The sequence below is a fragment of the Hibiscus syriacus genome, unplaced genomic scaffold, assembly GCF_006381635.1.
Source record: "Hibiscus syriacus cultivar Baekdansim isolate YM2019G1 unplaced genomic scaffold, ASM638163v2 tig00116997_pilon, whole genome shotgun sequence".
NCBI lineage: Eukaryota > Viridiplantae > Streptophyta > Magnoliopsida > Malvales > Malvaceae > Hibiscus > Hibiscus syriacus.
In genome coordinates this window covers 1,638,479-1,658,512 of record NW_024063513.1, presented here as the reverse complement: position 1 = coordinate 1,658,512, position 20,034 = coordinate 1,638,479, and the positions used below count along the sequence as shown (strand labels likewise).

The 20,034-nt window shown below is 38.6% G+C and overlaps 1 protein-coding gene across 1 annotated transcript; it reads left to right on the top strand.

Annotated features, from left to right (window-relative positions):
* Nucleotides 1-18,502: 18,502 nt before the first annotated feature.
* LOC120194260 (cytochrome P450 94C1-like) lies at nucleotides 18,503-20,034 on the top strand. Its single transcript, XM_039196622.1, has one exon. The coding sequence runs from the start codon at nucleotides 18,517-18,519 to the stop codon at nucleotides 20,032-20,034; it is 1,518 nt and encodes a 505-aa protein (XP_039052553.1). The 5' UTR covers nucleotides 18,503-18,516.

The window sequence follows — 20,034 nt, the reverse complement described above, 5'->3', positions numbered from 1 at the left end:
ACTCGAAATTACAACTCTTTAAAACACCTCAAAATTTTCTAACGTCTAAGAAAATTAGAAATGTTCCTCAAAGTCCGAAAATTCCTATGATATTGTTTTTATGAAGAAAAAAAATCAAAGATATGTTCGCTCGTCAAATAACTTCGAAATCCTTCAATATTCTAAAAGGTATCAAACGTCCAATTGATTCTAGAACATACTCCGTTTGAAATAATATGACGAAGGTATTGACAATTTATGACAAGTTTATTTAATTAAAGTGCGAAATATATACACAAAAAGGATTCATTGTTGAATTCAAAAACTTCGGTTGGCCTAATATCTAAGACTAACCGAATTCTCTTTAAATGATCTTTTTTTATAGAAAATAATAATTAGTATTTTATATAGAATAAAAATGAAACCGAAAGAATTTAATTTATTTAACATTTAAGACAAAAGAAATTAACTTCGATCTAGTCTTGTCCGCATCTTAAAATAAGGAAACAAGTGAATAACATAAAAAAATGTTGACAAACAGTGAAACAAATAAATAAAATATGAAATATGATAGTAACAAGTAAACTAATAGTGAAAAAGAAAGACAATCAAACTAAATTAAAATTTAATCTAACAAAGCGAACTTAGAAAGGACAATGATCATGAATTGGGCACGTATTTTAAGGGAAGTTTACATATGTAAAAAGGAATCATGGAGACCATATCTCAATTATACAGGAAAGTTTTTCTTTTTTGGGAAACAAAATTTAAATATAATGTAATAAAAATAGCAACAATGTTGGACTGCCGAATTCAAGGAAAATGAGAAATAAATTAACTCAAAATAAATTCGGAATCATTACTAATAAACAGCCAAAACCACATAAAAAGATACAATAAGAGGTTGTGATGTGAGGCGGTTAAAATACGGTTAAAAAATGATATGACTGGTTAAATAGATAACCGATTAAAAACGTTATCGGAAATATTATATGTTTTCACCGAAAATGTTATTTGTGTTGGTAATAATAATGGTAATAACCGGGAATATTATTTGTCGCAACCGTCTTTCGGTTGGGCCCCGAAATTGGGCTTTGATTATAAAAAATGTGGATTGGAGTCGCCACCGATCATTTATTTAAAATAAATGGGTTGATCGGATACCCTATTTCTTACCTGATCTGCGTCTTACCATAAATATGTCGGGCTCGGGAGTCGGTTACGGTCAAGGAAGGATTAGCACCCTTGAACTGCCCTTTCGGTACTATGTAATTTCCAGTTGTCTTTAATTAAGAAAGTTATAAATTTGAATTAAAATGTAAAATGACGATCCAAATTACTTACCCTTGATTAATTGAAAGTTCTAAAAAGTCAAAACCGTTAGATTGTGAAAAATACATATATATGAAAAAAATACATTAATATAAAAAAGTATAAAGGAAATACTAAAATAATATTTAACAATTTAAAAAATGAAATAAAAAATAAAAAAACGAAATTAACAAATCAAATAAATAATTAACTCACTACCTATTCAATAGTCAAACCTCTATTTATCAAATCACTACCTATTAAAATAATCAACACCACATATTAAAATAATCAACCACTACCTATTAAAATAATCAAATCAAACCCATCATCAAATTAAAAGAAAAAAACATATATATATAATAAATATAATATAATAATAAAAAATATATGTAATAATAATAATAAATGAAATATATTTAAAGAAATAAGAAAATGATTAACAAAAAAAAGAAATTTAATAAATAAATTGACAATGGTTAAAAATAAAATAAAGAAAATCAAATGGCCAAATTAAGATGGAATCGAGGTTTAAAAATTGAATTAGAGGGCTAAATTCAATATTTTGAAAACTGGGGATCAAAACGTGAACTCCCTATTTTTTGTTAAAAACACGCGGGTCAGATGGGTTATACGGATCGGGTCATAGTCCAAGCGGGTATACTATAAATACTAATTTCAGCAAACAAGTTTACACATCTCATTTAGTTTCCAAACAGATCAAAACAGCCCCCTTTAATCGGCGCCGGCCGCCGTTCATCGACGAAAAACTCTAAAAAAAATTGATTTTTTCGAAAGCTTTTCTTCCACTCTCTTCGAAAACCAAAATATTTCTTTGAAAAAAATAAGTCTCGGGGTAGATCTGAGATTGAAAGTTCGAAAGATCCACCCCTCTGTCATCGACCAAAATGTTTTATTTAGGGTTTAAATCAAGAACAACACGATGGAAACAACATGCAAGCTATCAAAACAATGAAATGTATGATCTGTTACCTTTCATTCTTCTCAAAAATCAAAAAAAGGTTTCGGTTTTTGCTCTGGTTTCTGCTTGGAACTTCTGCTTTTATTTCGTGTAATCCGAATGTCTTACAATGGTGTTGCTTTACACTTATTTATAATAAAAAGAAAAGCATGTTTTTAGATTACATTTTGAATCCTAATAGGAGTCTAATGTTGGGTTGTTGGTGATGAACATGAGTCTCGGTTGCCGGACGTTTCTGGGGTTATTGGAGAGGCGTGCACGGCGAGGAGTCCTCAACCATGGGTGATGCGGCGCTGTGGATGAGTGAAGGAGGGCTTGGCGCTGGACCAGAATCTTCTGTCGGGCTCTGCAGCTCCTTGGGCCTGTAAAATAAATAATTAAATAAGAAAAATAAATAAATAATATATTATTATATGATAAGGTCGAAATATAGCGTCTACATCTGCCTCTCTTTGCTCATTATCGTGTAACGAAAATAGGGCAAAGATTAAATGACGTAAATTTCGACCATATCGAATATCCTCTATAGTAGAGTTGAAATCCGATATTGAAACTGGTTTGTCAATATGAGATGACTCCCTCGTTACGAGGTTGAGTAAAAACAGGAAAATTCTGAGCACGGAATCCTTCGTTGCGAAGTTGGAAACGAGCTCAAAGCTTTTGGCAAGTGGCCTCTGAATCGTCTTTTGGCTCAAGATACTTCGTCGCGAAGGTGAAAACTTAACTTGAAGACTTTAGAGTTGTGGTGTTACAGATGACTCCTTCGTCGTGAAGTTGAGTCTATCTGTTAGGGTATGGGAACTGGATATCCTTCGTTGTGAAGTTGAAATCCAATGTAAGTTGCGTTGTTTCGAGGCCAATATCCTTCGCTGTGAAGTTGAAATCGGCTCCGAAATTTTGTTGACAGCCAGCCGTCCATTCGTCGTGAAGTTGAACTCGCGTTGTCTGGAGTCCAATATCCTTCGCTGTGAAGTTGAAATTGGCTCCGAAATTGGGAAATTATTTGTTGACAACCAGCGGTCCCTTCGTCGTGAAGTTGAACTTGCGTTGTCTGGAGTCCAATATCTTTCGCTGTGAAGTTGAAATTGGCTCTGAAATTGGGAAGTTGTTTGTTGACAACTAGCGGTCCCTTCGTCGTGAAGTTGAACTTGCGTTGTCTCGAGTCCAATATCATTCGCTGTGAAGTTGAAATTGGTTCTGAAATTGGGAAGTTTGTTTGTTGACAACCAGTGGTCCCTTCGTCGTGAAGTTGAACTTGCGTTGTCTGGAGTCCAATATCCTTCGATGTGAAGTTGAAATTGGCTCTGAAATTGGGAGGTTGTTTGTTTACAACCAGCGGTCCCTTCGTCATGAAGTTGAACTTGCGTTGTCTGGAGTCCAATATCCTTCGTTGTGAAGTTAAAATTGGCTCCGAAATTGGGAAGTTGTTTGTTGACAACCAGCGGTCCCTTCGTCGTGAAGTTGAACTTGCGTTGTCTGGAGTCCAATATCCTTCGATGTGAAGTTGAAATTGGCTCTGAAATTGGGAGGTTGTTTGTTGACAACCAGCGGTCCCTTCGTCGTGAAGTTGAACTTGCGTTGTCTGGAGTCCAATATCCTTCGTTGTGAAGTTGAAATTGGCTCCGAAATTGGGAAGTTGTTTGTTGACAACCAGCGGTCCCTTCGTCGTGAAGTTGAACTTGCGTTGTCTGGAGTCCAATATCCTTCGTTATGAAGTTAATACCGGCTCCGAGATTGTTATTGACAACTAGCCATCCCTTCGTTGTGAAGTTGAACTTGTGTTGTCTTGAGTGATATCCTCCGTCGTGGAGTTGAAATCATGGATGTTTGACTCTGAGCTAGATATACTTTGTCGTGAAGTTAAAATCTACTGTCGATCAAGTTGTGTTGCTTCGAGTTCAATATCCTTCGCTGCGAAGTTGATTTTGTCTCTAGCTAAGACTTGAAAAAGTTAAGGGGACCTTGATGAAGTTTCGATCCCTGATCTTAAATTCTTCAAATGTTCCAATCTGATGTTTGTTTTTTATCATTGATCTGGGAAAATACTTCTCGACCATCTCAATTATATGCATGAGCCTTGATCGGCTTCCAAGTACCTATACTTTTAAATGAACCTTTGTACAGTAATATACGAATATCTTTTACACAAATAACAAATCACTAAGTTTAAGCTCAATCTAAGATGCTTAAAAGGAACTGGTGTAGAGAAAAGAATTGTCTTTTATTCACGAGGGAAAAAGAACAAATAATACATGACAAACGTTTTGGAAGGTGAAGACATGATGAGGTATAAATGAGTGTATTAGATTTCGATAATGTGGGCACTTCTGAGCTGAAAAGCCGTTAGGTGTCCTTGAATACAACATTTGCCAATGGATCTTTGAAAATGCGACAACATTCAGGAGAGTGCAACATTTCCTGTGAAACTTTCAGATGTCGGGGAGTTTCAACTGTCTGGATTTCTTGAATTATCCAAATCGCCCTTTCAGGTTTTCAACTTGGACCCATCATTGGTTGCAAGACACCCTTTACGGGTTTTCAACTTGAACCCACCTTTTTGTTCTTTTCTTTTGTTTTTCTCTTTTTCATTTTTTCTCAATTTAGGGCGCCCTTTCGGGTTTTCACCCTAAATATTTTTCATTTTTTTCTTTTTTTGTTGTTTTTTTTTTCGACTTAGGACGCCCCTTCGGGTTTTCATCCTAAGCGAAGTATTTCTTAACTACATCCGAATTGATGGGATGTGGTAGGTCAGGTCCGTCCATTTCGGCCAGGACAAGGGCTCCTCCAGAAAAGGCCTTTTTCACAACATAGGGTCATTCCCAATTTGGCGTCCATTTTCCCCGGAAATCTTTATGAACTGGCAAAATTCTCTTTAGCACCAGATCTCCTTCTCGGAATATTCTCGGGCGTACCTTCTTGTCATGTGCTCGAATTATTCGTTTCTGATAGATTTGGCCATGGCGAATGGCCTTCAGTCTCTTCTCATCTATCAAATTTAGCTGATCATATCTGGATTGAGCCCATTCCGCGTCATCCAGCTTGACTTCTGTCAAGACCCGTAATGATGGGATTTCTACTTCAATGGGTAACATTGCTTCCATTCCATATGCCAGCAAAAATGGAGTTGCCCCAGTCGAGGTTCTTGTCGAGGTTCGGTAAGCGAACAAAGCGAAGGGCAGCTTCTCGTGCCAGTCTTTGTAGGTCTCGATCGTTTTCTCCACTATCTTTTTAATGTTCTTGTTTGCTGCTTCTACTGCACCGTTCATCTTTGGTCTGTAGGTAGTAGAATTGTGATGCTTTATGTTGAATTGCTCACAAGCAGCCTTCATCATGTTGTTGTTCAAGTTTGTAGCATTATCGGTAATGATTCTTTCAGGTAAACCATACCGACATATGATCTCTTTCTTCAAAAACTTACAGATAACAGATTGAGTGAAACTGACATAGGAAGTAGCTTCTACCCACTTGGTGAAATAATCGATGGCTACAAGGATGAAACGATGACCATTTGAAGCCTTCGGATGGATTTGCCCAATAACATCCATGCCCCACATGGAGAAAGGCCATGGTGATGTCATGACATGAAGCAGATGAGGTGGAACATTTATTTTATCTCCGTAAATCTGGTATTTATGACATTTAATAGCATAGTTGATGCAATCACCTTCCAGTGTGGACCAGAAATATACGCATCTCATTACTTGTCTCGACATCATATGTCCATTTGCATATGCTCCACAAACTCCGTCATGTACTTCTTCCATTATCATTTTCGCCTCTTCAGCATCGACGCATCTTAACAGAACCTGACTATGGCTTTTCTTGTATAAGACCTCCCCATCAAAAACGTACCCAGCTGCCATCCTTCTAATGGTTCTTTTGTCGATTTCAGTGGCTTCCTCTGGATAACTTCGATGCTTGATATACTGCAAAATGTCGTAGTACCAAGGCTTAGTGTCTTTTGTTTCTTCAATCTGGTAGCAATGAGCCGGGTACTCATACGACTGCATGTCGATTGGCATCATTTCAGATTCCCCGCCAAGTTTGAATGCGGCTGCCAAGGTAGCCAAAGCATCAGCCATTTGATTTTCCTCTCTTGGCATATAGTGGAAAGTGACTTCATCGAATTCTTCGAGCAAATCCAACATTAGCTTCCGGTATTCTATCAATTTTGTATCTTTGGTTTCCCATTCTCCACGGAGCTGATAGATTACTAATGTTGAATCTCCGTACACTCGCAAGGTCTTTACACTTTGCCCTAGCGCAACTCGAATTCCTAAGACACAAGCTTCGTATTCTACCACGTTGTTGGTACAATCGAAGTTTAGTCTGCTGGTAAATGGGTAGTGACTCCCTTCCGGAGAGATCAATATTGCCCCAATACCATGTCCTAATGCATTGGATGCCCCATCGAAGTACATTCTCCAGGAACTGTCTGTTGAAGTAATTGCTTCCTCTAAAGATAAAGCCATCAAGTCCTCATCTGGGAAATCAAAGTCTAGTGCCTTATAATTCTCGTTGGTTCTTCTTGCTACGAAATCCGATATGGCGCTTCCTTTTATGGCTTTCTGGCTCACGTACTCAATGTCAAATTCAGACAATAACATCTGCCATCGGGCTAACCTTCCAGACAGAGCAGGTACACCCATCATGTATTTTAAAGGATCTAACTTGGAAATCAACCAAGTGGTGTGATACAACATGTATTGTCTGAGTCTTTTGTAGCCCAAACTAAAGCACAACAAACTTTGTCGATAGGCGGATATCTTACCTCGCAATCAGTGAACTTCTTGCTCAGATAGTAGATGGCTATTTCTTTTCTTCCAGACTCGTCATGTTGACCCAGGACACAACCCATTGAGTTCTCGAATATGGAAAGGTACAAGAATAAAGGTTTGCCTGGGATGAGAGGCATTAAAATAGGAGTATGAGATAAGTATTCTTTCACCTTCTCGAATGCGATCTGACAGTTTTCGTTCCATGCCCCAGGGCTGTTCTTTCGGAGAAGTCGGAAGATTGGATCACACTTATCGGTTAACTGAGATATGAACCGTGCTGTGTAATTCAATCTGCCCAGAAAACCTTGGACCTCCTTTTGTGTTCGAGGTGGAGGTAGATTCTGGATAGCCTTAAATTTGTCAGGATCAACCTCAATGCCTTCTCTGCTGACCACGAAACCTAACAGTTTCCCGGATGTTACCCCAAAAGTACACTTGTTAGGGTTCAATCGAAGCTGGAACTTCCTTAGTCTCTGGAAGAGCTTTCTCAAATGCTCGACATGTTCGTTTTCGGTTTGTGCCTTGACAATCATGTCGTTGATATAAACCTCGATTTCTTTGTGTATCATGTCGTGGAATAGGGTTACCATGGCTCTCTGATATGTTTGCCCCAGCATTCTTTAATCCGAAAGACATCACTTTGTAACAGAAAGTCCCCCACATTGTGACAAAAGTTGTCTTCTCCATGTCCTCAGGGTGCATCTTGATCTGATTGTATCCCGAAAATCCATCTATGAATTAAAAGTAGTTGCTCCCAGCTGTATTGTCCACAAGAGTGTCTATGTGTGGCAGAGGAAAGTTTTCTTTGTGACTTGCCTTGTTAAGGTCCCGGTAATCGACACACATGCGTACTTTCCCGTCCTTCTTCGGCACAGGCACTATGTTGGCCACCCACTCCGGATATTTGGCCACTTGAAGAAATCCGGCATCAAATTGTTTCTTGACTTCTTCCTTAATCTTGAGGAGCATTTCTGGTCGCATCCTTCTCATTTTCTGCTGCACTGGTTTGCATTCTGGTTTAATTGGAAGTTTGTGGACTACCATATCTGTGTCTAGTCCAGGCATGTCTTGATATGACCAGGCGAACACCTCTTTGTATTCCTGAAGTAAATCTATCAGGTTTTGTCTTGCTTCAGTCGAAAGAGTTGTACCGATTTTAACCTCCTTTCGATCTTCCTCCGTGCCCAGATTCAAGATTTCGATTGTCTCTTTATGGGGCAATATTTGTTTATCTTCTCTTTCTACCATTCTCAACAATTCAGTAGGCAAGTTACACTCCTCTTCAGTGTTGCGTTCATCAAATTCCCTGAGATAAATGGCCGATTCAAAATCCACCTCCGGATCAGGATCATTAGTGCCTACATTATCGTTATCTGGGGATCTGAAAGATGGGAAAATATGTGTGAGAGAAAAATATCCCACACGAAATAATCAAGAATTAAGTTTTTAGGGAAACTGGAAACGAAGTATTGAAATAAAGAGGATAGATAATGAATTCAAAAGGAATTAAAGGAAAATTTGTTTGCCATGAAAAGAGAAAAAAAATTTCATCTTTTATTGAACTTAAACCTAATATTTATTCACCCTTACAAAAGATCACCTATTGCTCCGAGTATAGGCAAATAGGGACAGTCCGAATATTACTCTGAAAAATTCTTGTAAAATACAAGTAGTTATTCGACCGTCCAACTGCTAGGCACGAACCCAGGTGGTAAAGGGCATATCCCAAATCTAACGACGTCGTCAGCATTTCCAGTGGTTACGACATTAATGCTCAGTTCTTCCAAATCCGCCTCTAAATCTGCTGGGGTGGTTTCAAACACATATCCACCTGTCTTGAATGTGTGGCAAAGAGGCGGGAATGTCATGGGCTCCCATTGAAGTTCATTTCCAATCAACATGGTTAGTCTTCTTTCTCGGTTCTTCTGAACTTCTTTTCTCCTTTCATGGTAACTGGGCTGAAAGCCGAGCCCAAACCGATCTGGCTTTGAAACAGGAAGGACTGGACCAATCCTCCCTTGCAGAAATTTCCCAAAACCTCTTCCAGTCTTGGCACCTTGTCCCAATGTTTGCATGATCTCCATTCTGGTACACTTGGAAAGTCGGGGTCTAGGAATCATTTTTCCTTCTGCTACAAAGGTGGCATTCACAAATTCCAAGAAGCGGAATGAACATTCCACCGCCTCCTCATCTACCTCGATGTATGGGGCCTCCGTGGTCACACTTGCCACAATGTCTTCCTCAGTATTGATAATTACTAAGGCCCCATCAATAACAAATTTAACCTTCTGGTGCAGTGTGGATGGTACTGCACCAGCTTGATGAATCCATGGCCTTCCCAAAAGACAGTTGTAAGAAGGCATAATATCCATCACCAGAAACTCAATGTTGTAGGTGGCTGGTCCGATGGTTAATGGCACCTCGATCTTGCCAATTACCTCTCTCTTGGTTCCGTCAAATGCTCGGACCACGTTCTGGCATACCGTCATATGAGAGGTATCTATTGGCAGCCTTTTCAAAATGGCTAAAGGCATTACGTTCAGAGCTAAGCCGTTATCAATCAATACACTTGGCAGAGCATGCCCCTTGCAGTAAGTAGTGATGGAATCTCATCATCTGAAAACGAGATGAGATTAACGGCTTGAATATTATTCACCAATCGATCCATCTTACTGACTGGTATGTCCTGTGGCACGAATGTTTGATTCAAGACTTTCAACAGTGCCTCCCGATGTGCTTCCAAGCTTAATAACAGTGCCAACATTGAAGTGCGTGTCGGCAAGTTGTGGAGTTGTTCTACAACACTGTACTCACTATGCTTCAGAAATTTGAGGAACACTTTAGCTTCTTCCTCCTTGATAGGTTCATTTATAGTCAATACATCTTCCTTGAAGGGCTCTAGTTGTCTTTGCCCCACATTGTTGTCACATCCTTCGGAAGTACTCACCTGGCATCCGTACTTTCATGGCACTTGCCGATTGTCTTTGTACTGAAAAGGTCGAGGGGCCGTAATCACCACCTTTGCTTGTGGAGTTACTGTTGACATCTTCGCCTTAGGGGTAATGATCAAAGGACTACCCCTGCCGAATCTCTTGTCTGATGCTCTTTCAGTAGCACAAATGTCTGCTTTCGGGGACTCCTGAACTTCTTCGTAAAACTCCAGCTCCCTATGGTCCATCATGAGCTGGACTAATGTTCGGAACTCAGAACATCCTTGCACTTTATGCCCCTCTTCATCGTGGTAGCAGCAATAATTTCCACCTTCATTCCTTGTTGGACATGACTGAGGTGTAAGAAGCCCCGCCTTCACCATTTGGCTCTATACCCAGGCCAAAGGAGTTTTGACTTCTGAAACATTGGTTTTGACTCTCTTGCCATCCCTGGTGGTGATTGTATTAATTCCAGTCTATGGGTGATTAGGCAAGGGATTCTGGGATACGTTCGGTGTTTCAAAGTTGAAAGTGATCCAATTTTTGTTCCGCTTTTGTTGTATAAGCCTCTTGAATGTGAGACAACCTTCGATCGAATGTCCTTGCACACCGCCATGGTATTCACAGTTTGCATTCTCGTCATACCATCTCGGATATGGGGGTTTCATCGGATACATTGGGTAAGGCGACACTGCATGAGTATCAAAGAGTTGTTGATATAATTCTTTATATGTCATGGGAATGGGATCGAACTGCTCTCTTTCCCTTTCTTTCCTTGGTTCTCTCTGAGCTTGATTAGAAGTACCAGATGGTACAACTGCAGCGGTCTTTGAGCTTGAGACCGTAACGCTCTTGTTGACGTTGTAGGTGTCGACATTGTTGACCTCTCAATCTTTGTTCTTCATGGGAGGCTTTTTACTAGAGCCTCCTCCTTCGATTTTCCCTTGTTTAATGGCCAACTCAATCATTTCGCCAGCCATAACTAGATCTGAGAAACCTCCATATGTAATTTATACCAGGTGCCCGAAATAAGGTGCCTTCAGAGTTTGTACAAATAACTTTCTAGTCTCCTTTTCATCCAAGGGCGGATGAACCTGCACAGACAAATCCATCCATCGCTGTACATATTGTCGGAAACTTTCATTGTGCTTCTTTTCCAAGCTCTGTAGCATAACCCAGTCTGGTCTCATATCGTTGATATGTTTATATTATTCCAGGAAGGACTTGGCTAAGTCTTTCCATGTTTTGATATGAGTTCGGCTGAGCTGGTTGTACCAACGGATAGCAGAACCGGACAGGCTCTCCTGAAAGCAGTGGATCAGAAGTTGGTCATTCCCTCTATATCCTGTCATCTTCCGACAGAACATAGTGATATGGGAAGATGGGCAGCTGTTTCCATCGAATTTTTCAAACTCAGGAACTTTAAATTTTGGCGGAAGCACCAAATCTGGAACTAGGCTCAGCTCTCTTGCGTCCACTCCATAATAGACATGATCCCCTTGGACCAATTTCATTCGATCTTCTAGCATCCTGATCTTTTCTTCTATCTTCTTCGTTTTGTCATCTTCATCGAAATCTAGGATACCGTAATCATTTGGATGATTATCAGGATTAGTTGTGGAAGTTTGCACCTTTACAACAGATGATGCTTTTCTTTTGACAGCAGAAGAGTTCTCTTGTGGTGTTGGTATGATCTCGGGTGAGATAACCACCTGTGGGGCTGGTGATATGATTACCCCTCCGGAGGAACCTCCCTCTACTGCACTAGCTTACTGTAATCCATATAACTTGGCCATAATTTGATCAACCAATGACTCATGGTTCTTCTTGATGGACTCCAGGGTGCTTTGACTATTTTGAGCCATCCTGTCTTCCAATTCTTTTTGCAGTCTCGTCATGTTCTCCTCGAGTTTTTCCATTCTGGCCTCCATTTGTCTCTTCTTTGCTCGGGTATTATGTGGATGCTGCGTATTTAATGTCTGTAGTGGTAGACTTGGTGTTTTCTCTTTCGCTTTCTGAGACATGTTTTGTTTGTTAATACGAATGTAAAAACATGGAAAATATAGAAATAAACATGAAATATAGAATGCAAAATATGCAATGCATGATGTATGCAGCTTAGAGGCACTGATCCAAAAAAAAAGTGTTCATTATTATAAATAATTTTTATTTAGACAAAAATATCTTATCTTGTAAGAGACATAAAAACAATTAAAGGTACACTCGGACTAAATCTTTTAAACCCCGAATAGCTTCTAGTAGATTGACAAGTCTTCTGCCTTCATCCGTCACTGGTTGAATACCTTGTCGAACCACTCCGGCTTCCCTGGCCAGGCCATGAAGATGATGGGTTGCCTTCTGTACTTGATCTAGGAAGTCTCGGATGACTGCGTCTCTAGCCTTCACCCTTTGTTGTGCTTGCTCCCAACGGAAACGCCACTACAGACCTCCATCAAAGGGCACTATCTGAAGCTCATTCGCTTGCTTTTTGAATCCATTTACAATAGCTTCTAACTTGGCTATTGTTTTGATACCTCTCTCGTGCTGCTTCTCCAGATCAGCCATCTGGGTTCTCAAGCGTTGGTTTTGACGTTGACTATCTACTAAGCGCTTCTGAGCAATCTTCATCTGTTCCTTCCAGGCTTTCTCATCAGGCCCTTCGAACTTTCTTTTCAGGCTGTGAGCTTCATCTTTCTAGTACTCGGAGGACACTTTCAACTTGGAGTTATCCTTGACAGCATCTTGATACCCCTTTCTTAAGTCTTCGAGCTCGAAACAGACTCTTTTCTATTCATTTTCCAGTTTGTCTGCTTTATCTTTCTGAGAGTCAGCATCCAGCTTCCACTGATAGTTCTCAGCCTCAAGTTCTTTTATCCTCTGCCTCAGCTCATTATTCACAGCTTCAAACTCTGTCTTGACTATCTCAAGTTCAGAAGGGACAGGCTTGAGATGTTCTTCCATAGTTTGGGTGTCCTCACAGTCTGGTACCGAAATATTGTCATTTTTCCTCAATCTTTGCCATTCCACATAATCCGGGGTAAGCATGTTCTTGGCAGCTACAACATCCATCAGGAATACTTTCTTCCATGAATCGCCTGTTTCCTTGATCATCTTCTTATAGCTGTTACCGTGATACCCAAACTCTGATCTAGATAGTCCGCAGGTTGCTGTGACAAATTGATGTTCCCCATACTATCTCAGTGCTAACAATGGAGCATACCCAACTGCGCCCCAAAGTCCAAGTAAGGTCATAGTGTCAGAGCCCTCACACCGGAAAAGAACATCACTGATGAACAACCAAGGGGCTCTCCAGACAATATCTCGGTCCTGAAGATGAGTGAAAACTTTCATCCACTTCTCTTTTGAAGCACCTTCATGCCATTTCATGGTGATGAATTCTCCCAAAGGTGAATATGTAGTGCTAAATCGGCGGTAAGCAACCCCGTTGGTCTTCCAGAAGTGACTGTAAATCCATACTTGAAGGAGCTGAACACACCCAATGAATCTTCCTCCACCAACTCTTCTGCAATGATTAAGAGAACGAAAGGTCTCTGCTAAGATGGCTGGTACTGGGTTGACTTGTCTAGGTAGTTGTTCAAATAATTCCACCACGGCTACGTCAATGCACCCCAAAGCCTTTGGAAAAATAACCAAACCGTACAGACCCAGCGCGAAAAGGTCTATAGTCTTCCACTCATCAGGGTGGTTCTTCATTAATTGCCTTATGTGGATCCATTCAATTCATTCCCCGCTGCCTTTGCGCCGAGTCTGATCAATTACCCATTTCTCGTCTACTCCCGCGACTCTGGCCAGTGTACTCTTGAAAGGCTGACTTTTGGTGTGCTTAACGTAGACTCGCCCTAGTTTGATGTTTTCACAGTGTAGCAGTGTAGTGTATTCTTCGATAGTAGGCACCATGTCCTCCCAGTTAAAAGTGAAACAACTGTATCCCGGGTTCCAGAATTGGACCATGGCTCTGATCAAGGGCTCATCAGTCTTAACATGAAGTAAAAGTGCAATGTCACCGTACCGTTGGCTAAACTTCTGTTTCCGATCATCCTTCCAACTATCTCAGATATCTCGAAGCTCCTGCACATTATTCTGTTTTAGGCTGATAGATGCGTAACTAACCAGCTCTGACACATAGCTTCCTTGAAGGTTGTCTCCCTTTTCTTTCTGAGTCTTCTCGGACCATAGTCGTACCTCGGGGTTCTTAGTCTCTTGTATTACAATACCTTTGTCCATTAATTCAGATTATTTTGTATAATAAACACCTTTTCAGGGACCAGTAACATCTTGTTATGATGCAAAATGCCTTAAAACAAACACAAAGGCAAAAAGGTTAGTAAAATAATAATATAAAAATAAATAAGTAAAATACATGAAAAAAAGACAAAAACAACAAGGTTAAATAAACGTCATAGGTTTCGGAATGTGGTTTCGGGGTAGGCTTAATTTCTCCATAGTCTCCCGGGTTAGGTTCTAAAAAACGGTACCCGAGTTCTCCTTGTTGGTGCCCCCTTGGACCTGCCAGACCCTTAGTCCTAAACCCATCACAGGCTTGTGTGGACTAAGTTAAACTCAGGAGGATACATTCCCTTATGCCCATATGGAGAATAAATTCACACGAAGGCATAAGGTATATGAATCCCGAAGGTTACTTGCTAGGCCCATACGGAGAATAAATTCACACGAAGGCGTCGTTTTCACCCTCACTTAAAAGGGTTCAGAGCTCGGGTATAGAGCCTTTAAATAAAAATATTTGGAAAGCTGAAATCATTAGAAAATGGTCAATTCAACTATTTACTCGGAAAAACATAATCAAAAGTAAGTAACAAGGATCGAAAAATTACCTTAAAATTCAAACTTACATTTTTCATTAAGAAGACAACTGGAAATTACCTTAGCCTGACTCGCTTACCTGTGTCCCCAGCGGAGTCAAGCTGTCGCAACCGTCTTTCGGTTGGGCCCCGGAATTGGGCTTTGACTAGAAAAAATATGGATTGGAGTCGCCACCGATCATTTATTTAAAACAAATGGGTTGATCGGATACCCTATTTCTTACCTGATCTGCGTCTTACCAGAAATATGTCGGGCTTGGGAGTCGGTTACGGTCAAGAAAGGATTAGCACCCTTGAACCGCCCTTTCGGTACTATGTAATTTCCAATTGTCTTTAATTAAGAAAGTTGTAAATTTGAATTAAAATGTAAAATGACGATCCAAATTACTTACCCTTGATTAATTGAAAGTTCTAAAAAGTCAAAACCGTTAGATCGTGAAAAATACATATATATGAAAAAAAAATTAATATAAAAAAGTAGAAAGGAAATAATAAAATAATATTTAACAATTTAAAAAAATGAAATAAAAATAAAAAAAACGGAATTAACAAATCAAATAAATAATTAACTCACTACCTATTCAATAGTCAAACCTCTATCTATCAAATCACTACCTATTAAAATAATCAACACCACATATTAAAATAATCAACCACTACCTATTAAAATAATCAAATCAAACCCATCATCAAATTAAAAGAAAAAAACATATATATATAATAAATATAATATAATAATAAAAAATATATGTAAAATAATGATAATAAACAAAATATATTTAAAGAAATAAGAAAATGATTAAAAAAAAAGAAATTTAATAGATAAATTGACAATGGTTAAAAATAAAATAAAGAAAATCAAGTGGCCAAATTAAGATGGAATCGAGGTTTAAAAATTGAATTAGGGGGCTAAATTCAATATTTTGAAAACTGGGGACCAAAACGCGAACTCCCTATTTTTTGTTAAAAACACGCGAGTCAGATGGGTTATACGGATCGGGTCACAGTCCAAGCGGGTATACTATAAATACTAATTTCAGCAAACAAGTTTACACTTCTCATTTAGTTTCCAAACAGATCAAAACAGCCCCCTTAGAATTCTCTGAAACGTTCATCCGTGTTCTTCACAATGAAGAACACGGCCACCCCCAAACCCAGAAATACGGTAGCGCCGCCTCGTCGGCCGCCGTTCATCGGTGACAAACTCTAAAAAAAAATTGATATTTTCGAAAGCTTTTCTTCCACTCTCTTCGAAAACCAAAATATTTCTTTGAAAAAAATAAGTCTCGGAGTAGATCTGAGATTGAAAGTTCGAAAGATCCACCCCTCTGTCATCGACCAAAATGTTTTATTTGGGGTTTAAATCAAGAACAACACGATGGAAACAACATGCAAGATATCAAAACAATGAAAGGTATGATCTGTTACCTTTCGTTCTTCTCAAAAATCAAAAAAAGGTTTCGGTTTTTGCTCTGGTTTCTGCTTGGAACTTTTGCTTTTATTTCGTGTAATCCGAATGTCTTACAATGGTGTTGCTTTACACTTATTTATAATAAAAAGAAAAGCATGTTTTTAGATTACATTTTGAATCCTAATAGGAGTCTAATGTTGGGTTGTTGGTGATGAACATGAGTCTCGATTGCCGGACGTTTCTGGGGTTATTGGAGAGGCGTGCACGGCGAGGAGTCCTCAACCATGAGTGATGCGGCGCTGTGGATGAGTGAAGGAGGGCTTGGTGCTGGACCAGAATCTTCTGTCGGGCTCTGCAGCTCCTTGGGCCTGTAAAATAAATAATTAAATAAGAAAAATAAATAAATAATATATTATTATATGATAAGGTCGAAATATAGCGTCTACATTATTGTCGTATGTAAAACGCGTCAAAAAAATATTGACTTTAACATAACCGGTTAATTATTGGAAACATTATCAATCATAATAACATAACAGGTAGCGCTTATTTAATGTAATAGGTAGCGTCTGTTTAAAGTTGATGGCCTTAGAAATCTGCGATAACAAAATAGGTTAATTACTTAATTTGTTATCAATATTATAAACATATTAGTTGACACCTAAAATATTTCCAAAGTTTAAGCTGATGAGACCTTGAAATGACAAATAATAACAAAATAGATTAATTTCTTATTTTGTTATAAATAAATATTATCATACTAGGTTGCGTCCAATAATGTTATTTTGAATAAAGAAGTAGGTTGCAATCTGGAATATTAAAGTTATTGAAAGTGACTTATTTACAAAATTCCATTAAAATATATTTGTAAAAATATCGATACTTAGTGTAGAAGTATAAAAATTATTATATACTTAGTGTATATGTATTAGTACATATTCAGGAAAATTATTAGTACCCGGTATTGATACTTTAGAATTTTAGATTTTTGATGACTGTTATCGAGACTTTAGCATTTGAAAAAATTGATGAATGTTAAAATATCTATAATTGATATATGATGTATCGATATTTTTGAAAAAATTAATGAATCCCACCCCTCACATCAACCTACAAGTATCAATACTTTCGAATTTTAAAAAAAATATTTCAAACAGTTAAGTTGTATATATTTTACCGTTTACATTATTATTAACCTTTAAACAAACTGGTAGCTAGTTTAACGTAATATGTAGCGCTTATTTAACGTTATAGGTAGCGCCTTTTTAACATAATGGATAGCACCTATTTTATTTTACCGTTTACATTATTATTAACCTTTAAACAAATCAGTAGCTAGTTTAACATAATGGGTTTCGCTTATTTAACGTAATAGGTAGAGTTTATTTAACAAAATAGATAACGTTTATTTTATTTTACCGTTTACATTATTATTAACCTTTAAACAAACTGGTAGGTAGTTTAACGTAATAGGTAGCGCCTATTTTATATTACCATTTACATTATTAGTAACCTTTAAACAAACCGGTATGTAGTTTAACATAATAGGTAGTGCCTATTTTATTTTATTGTTTACATTATTAGTAATCTTTAAACAAACCGGTAGATAGTTTAACGTAATAAGTAACACCTATTTTATTTTACCGTTTACATTATTAGTTATTCTATTAATTTATCATTATTTTATATGCTCAAATTGAATATTAATATTTTACCGTTTACCTTATTAGTTATTTTACCGCTTACATTATTAGTAACATAAAATTGAATATTAATTTATCATTATTCTATTTTATTTTTATTTTCAATTAATACCGATATCTAATAATTGTTAATTAATGCCTAAAATTTTTATATAATATATATAATATTTTAAAGGCAAACGAAAGCTCGCATATATTAGTCTTAATTCAGAGGTTGAAAGCTTGAAATGGGACGTCCAATTCGGCTGTTTTATCTTCTTTCTTTTTCTTTTTTGAGAATTTGGCTGTTTTGCTTTCTGTTGCAAATGGACCCATTGCTTATTTTTGCGCACGTATTATTCATGCAATGAAATATTTTCTCGCATGTCGAGCGGCTAGAAAATACACGTCAGTAAAATCTCGATCAATTAAAATAAAATCACAGATGGATTGTTTTTAGTCCTCCAATTTCATTTCTTTTATGAAAGTAATCATAGATCTAATATCATATAACTATATAAAACCATTATCTCTCTTCATTTTCCATTCACCATCTCATTACTCATATTGCCTTTCTTAAGCTTTATTTTTTTATTTCTTCAATGGTCTCAGGACTCTACTCGTGGTTTTCCTCCATGTGCACTGCTTTCTGCATCACTTTCTTCTCTTTCATCCTCTTGTTTTCTTTGTTGATCTTCGTTTTGAGGTTGAAGAAGGCCTGGTGTAATTGTGAAATCTGCCAGGCTTATCTCACTTCCAGTTGGACCAAAGAATTCGATAACCTTTGTGATTGGTTCACTCACCTCCTTCGAAAATCTGCAACCGGAACGATCCATATCCATGCTCTCGGCAATACCATCACTGCAAACCCTAAAAACGTCGAGCACATTCTCAGGACCAGATTTGAAAACTACCCAAAGGGGAAACCTTTCGCTGCTGTCCTCGGCGATCTTCTTGGTAAAGGTATTTTCAACGTCGATGGTGATTCGTGGAAGTTTCAAAGGAAAATGGCTAGCCTTGAGCTTGGTAGCACTGCCATAAGAAGGCACGCGTTTGATATCGTCAATTCAGAGATTCAATCTAGGCTTCTCCCTCTTTTTTCATCGATTTCCGCTGAACAACGAGTTTTAGATTTGCAAGACGTGTTTCAACGGTTTTCATTCGATAATATCTGCAAATTTTCTTTCGGGTTAGACCCTGGTTGCCTCGAGTTATCGTTGCCCGTTTCGGAGCTGGCCGAAGCTTTTGATTTAGCAACTAAGCTATCGGCGCAAAGGGCGCTGACATCGTCACCTTTTATATGGAAGCTCAAGAGGGCATTGAATTTAGGAACTGAGAAACAGCTTAAACAAGCCATTAAAATGGTGGATATGTTAGCTCAAGAGATGATCAAGAAGAAGCGCGAGAAGGGTTTCTCAGACAGCAATGATCTTTTGTCAAGATTCATGGGAACAATCAATGACGACAAGTACCTCAGAGACATTGTCGTGAGTTTCCTCTTGGCTGGTCGGGACACGGTGGCCGCAGGTTTAACGAGCTTCTTCTGGTTGTTATCTCAACATCCAGAAGTTGAGTCGGCCATTCGAGAAGAGGTCGAAAGGGTCGTGGGATCGAGCGATGACCACCACCAACAACTTCCATCTTTCGATCAACTGCGAGACATGCATTATTTACACGCGGCAGTGTGTGAAAGTTTAAGATTGTTTCCACCAATTCAATTCGACTCAAAGTTTGCTCTTGAAGACGACATTTTGCCTGACTGTACCTTTGTGAGAAAGGGGACAAGGGTGACTTATCATCCATATGCAATGGGTCGGATTGAGCGGGTTTGGGGCCCCGATTGTCTCAAATACAAGCCGGACAGATGGTTGGAAAATGGCAGATATGTCCCTGAAAACCCTTTCAAGTACCCAGTTTTCCAAGCTGGGGAAAGGGTTTGTCTAGGCAAGGAAATGGCTTTGGCGGAGATGAAATCGGTGGTTCTAGCTATAATCGGCCGATTCAACATCAGGCTTCTCTATCCAAATAAAACACCAAGGTTCACCCCTGGTCTCACCGCCAACGTCAGAGGCGGCTTACCTTTTCTAGTCCAAGAAAAGGGAAAGATCCATGCAGAGTAG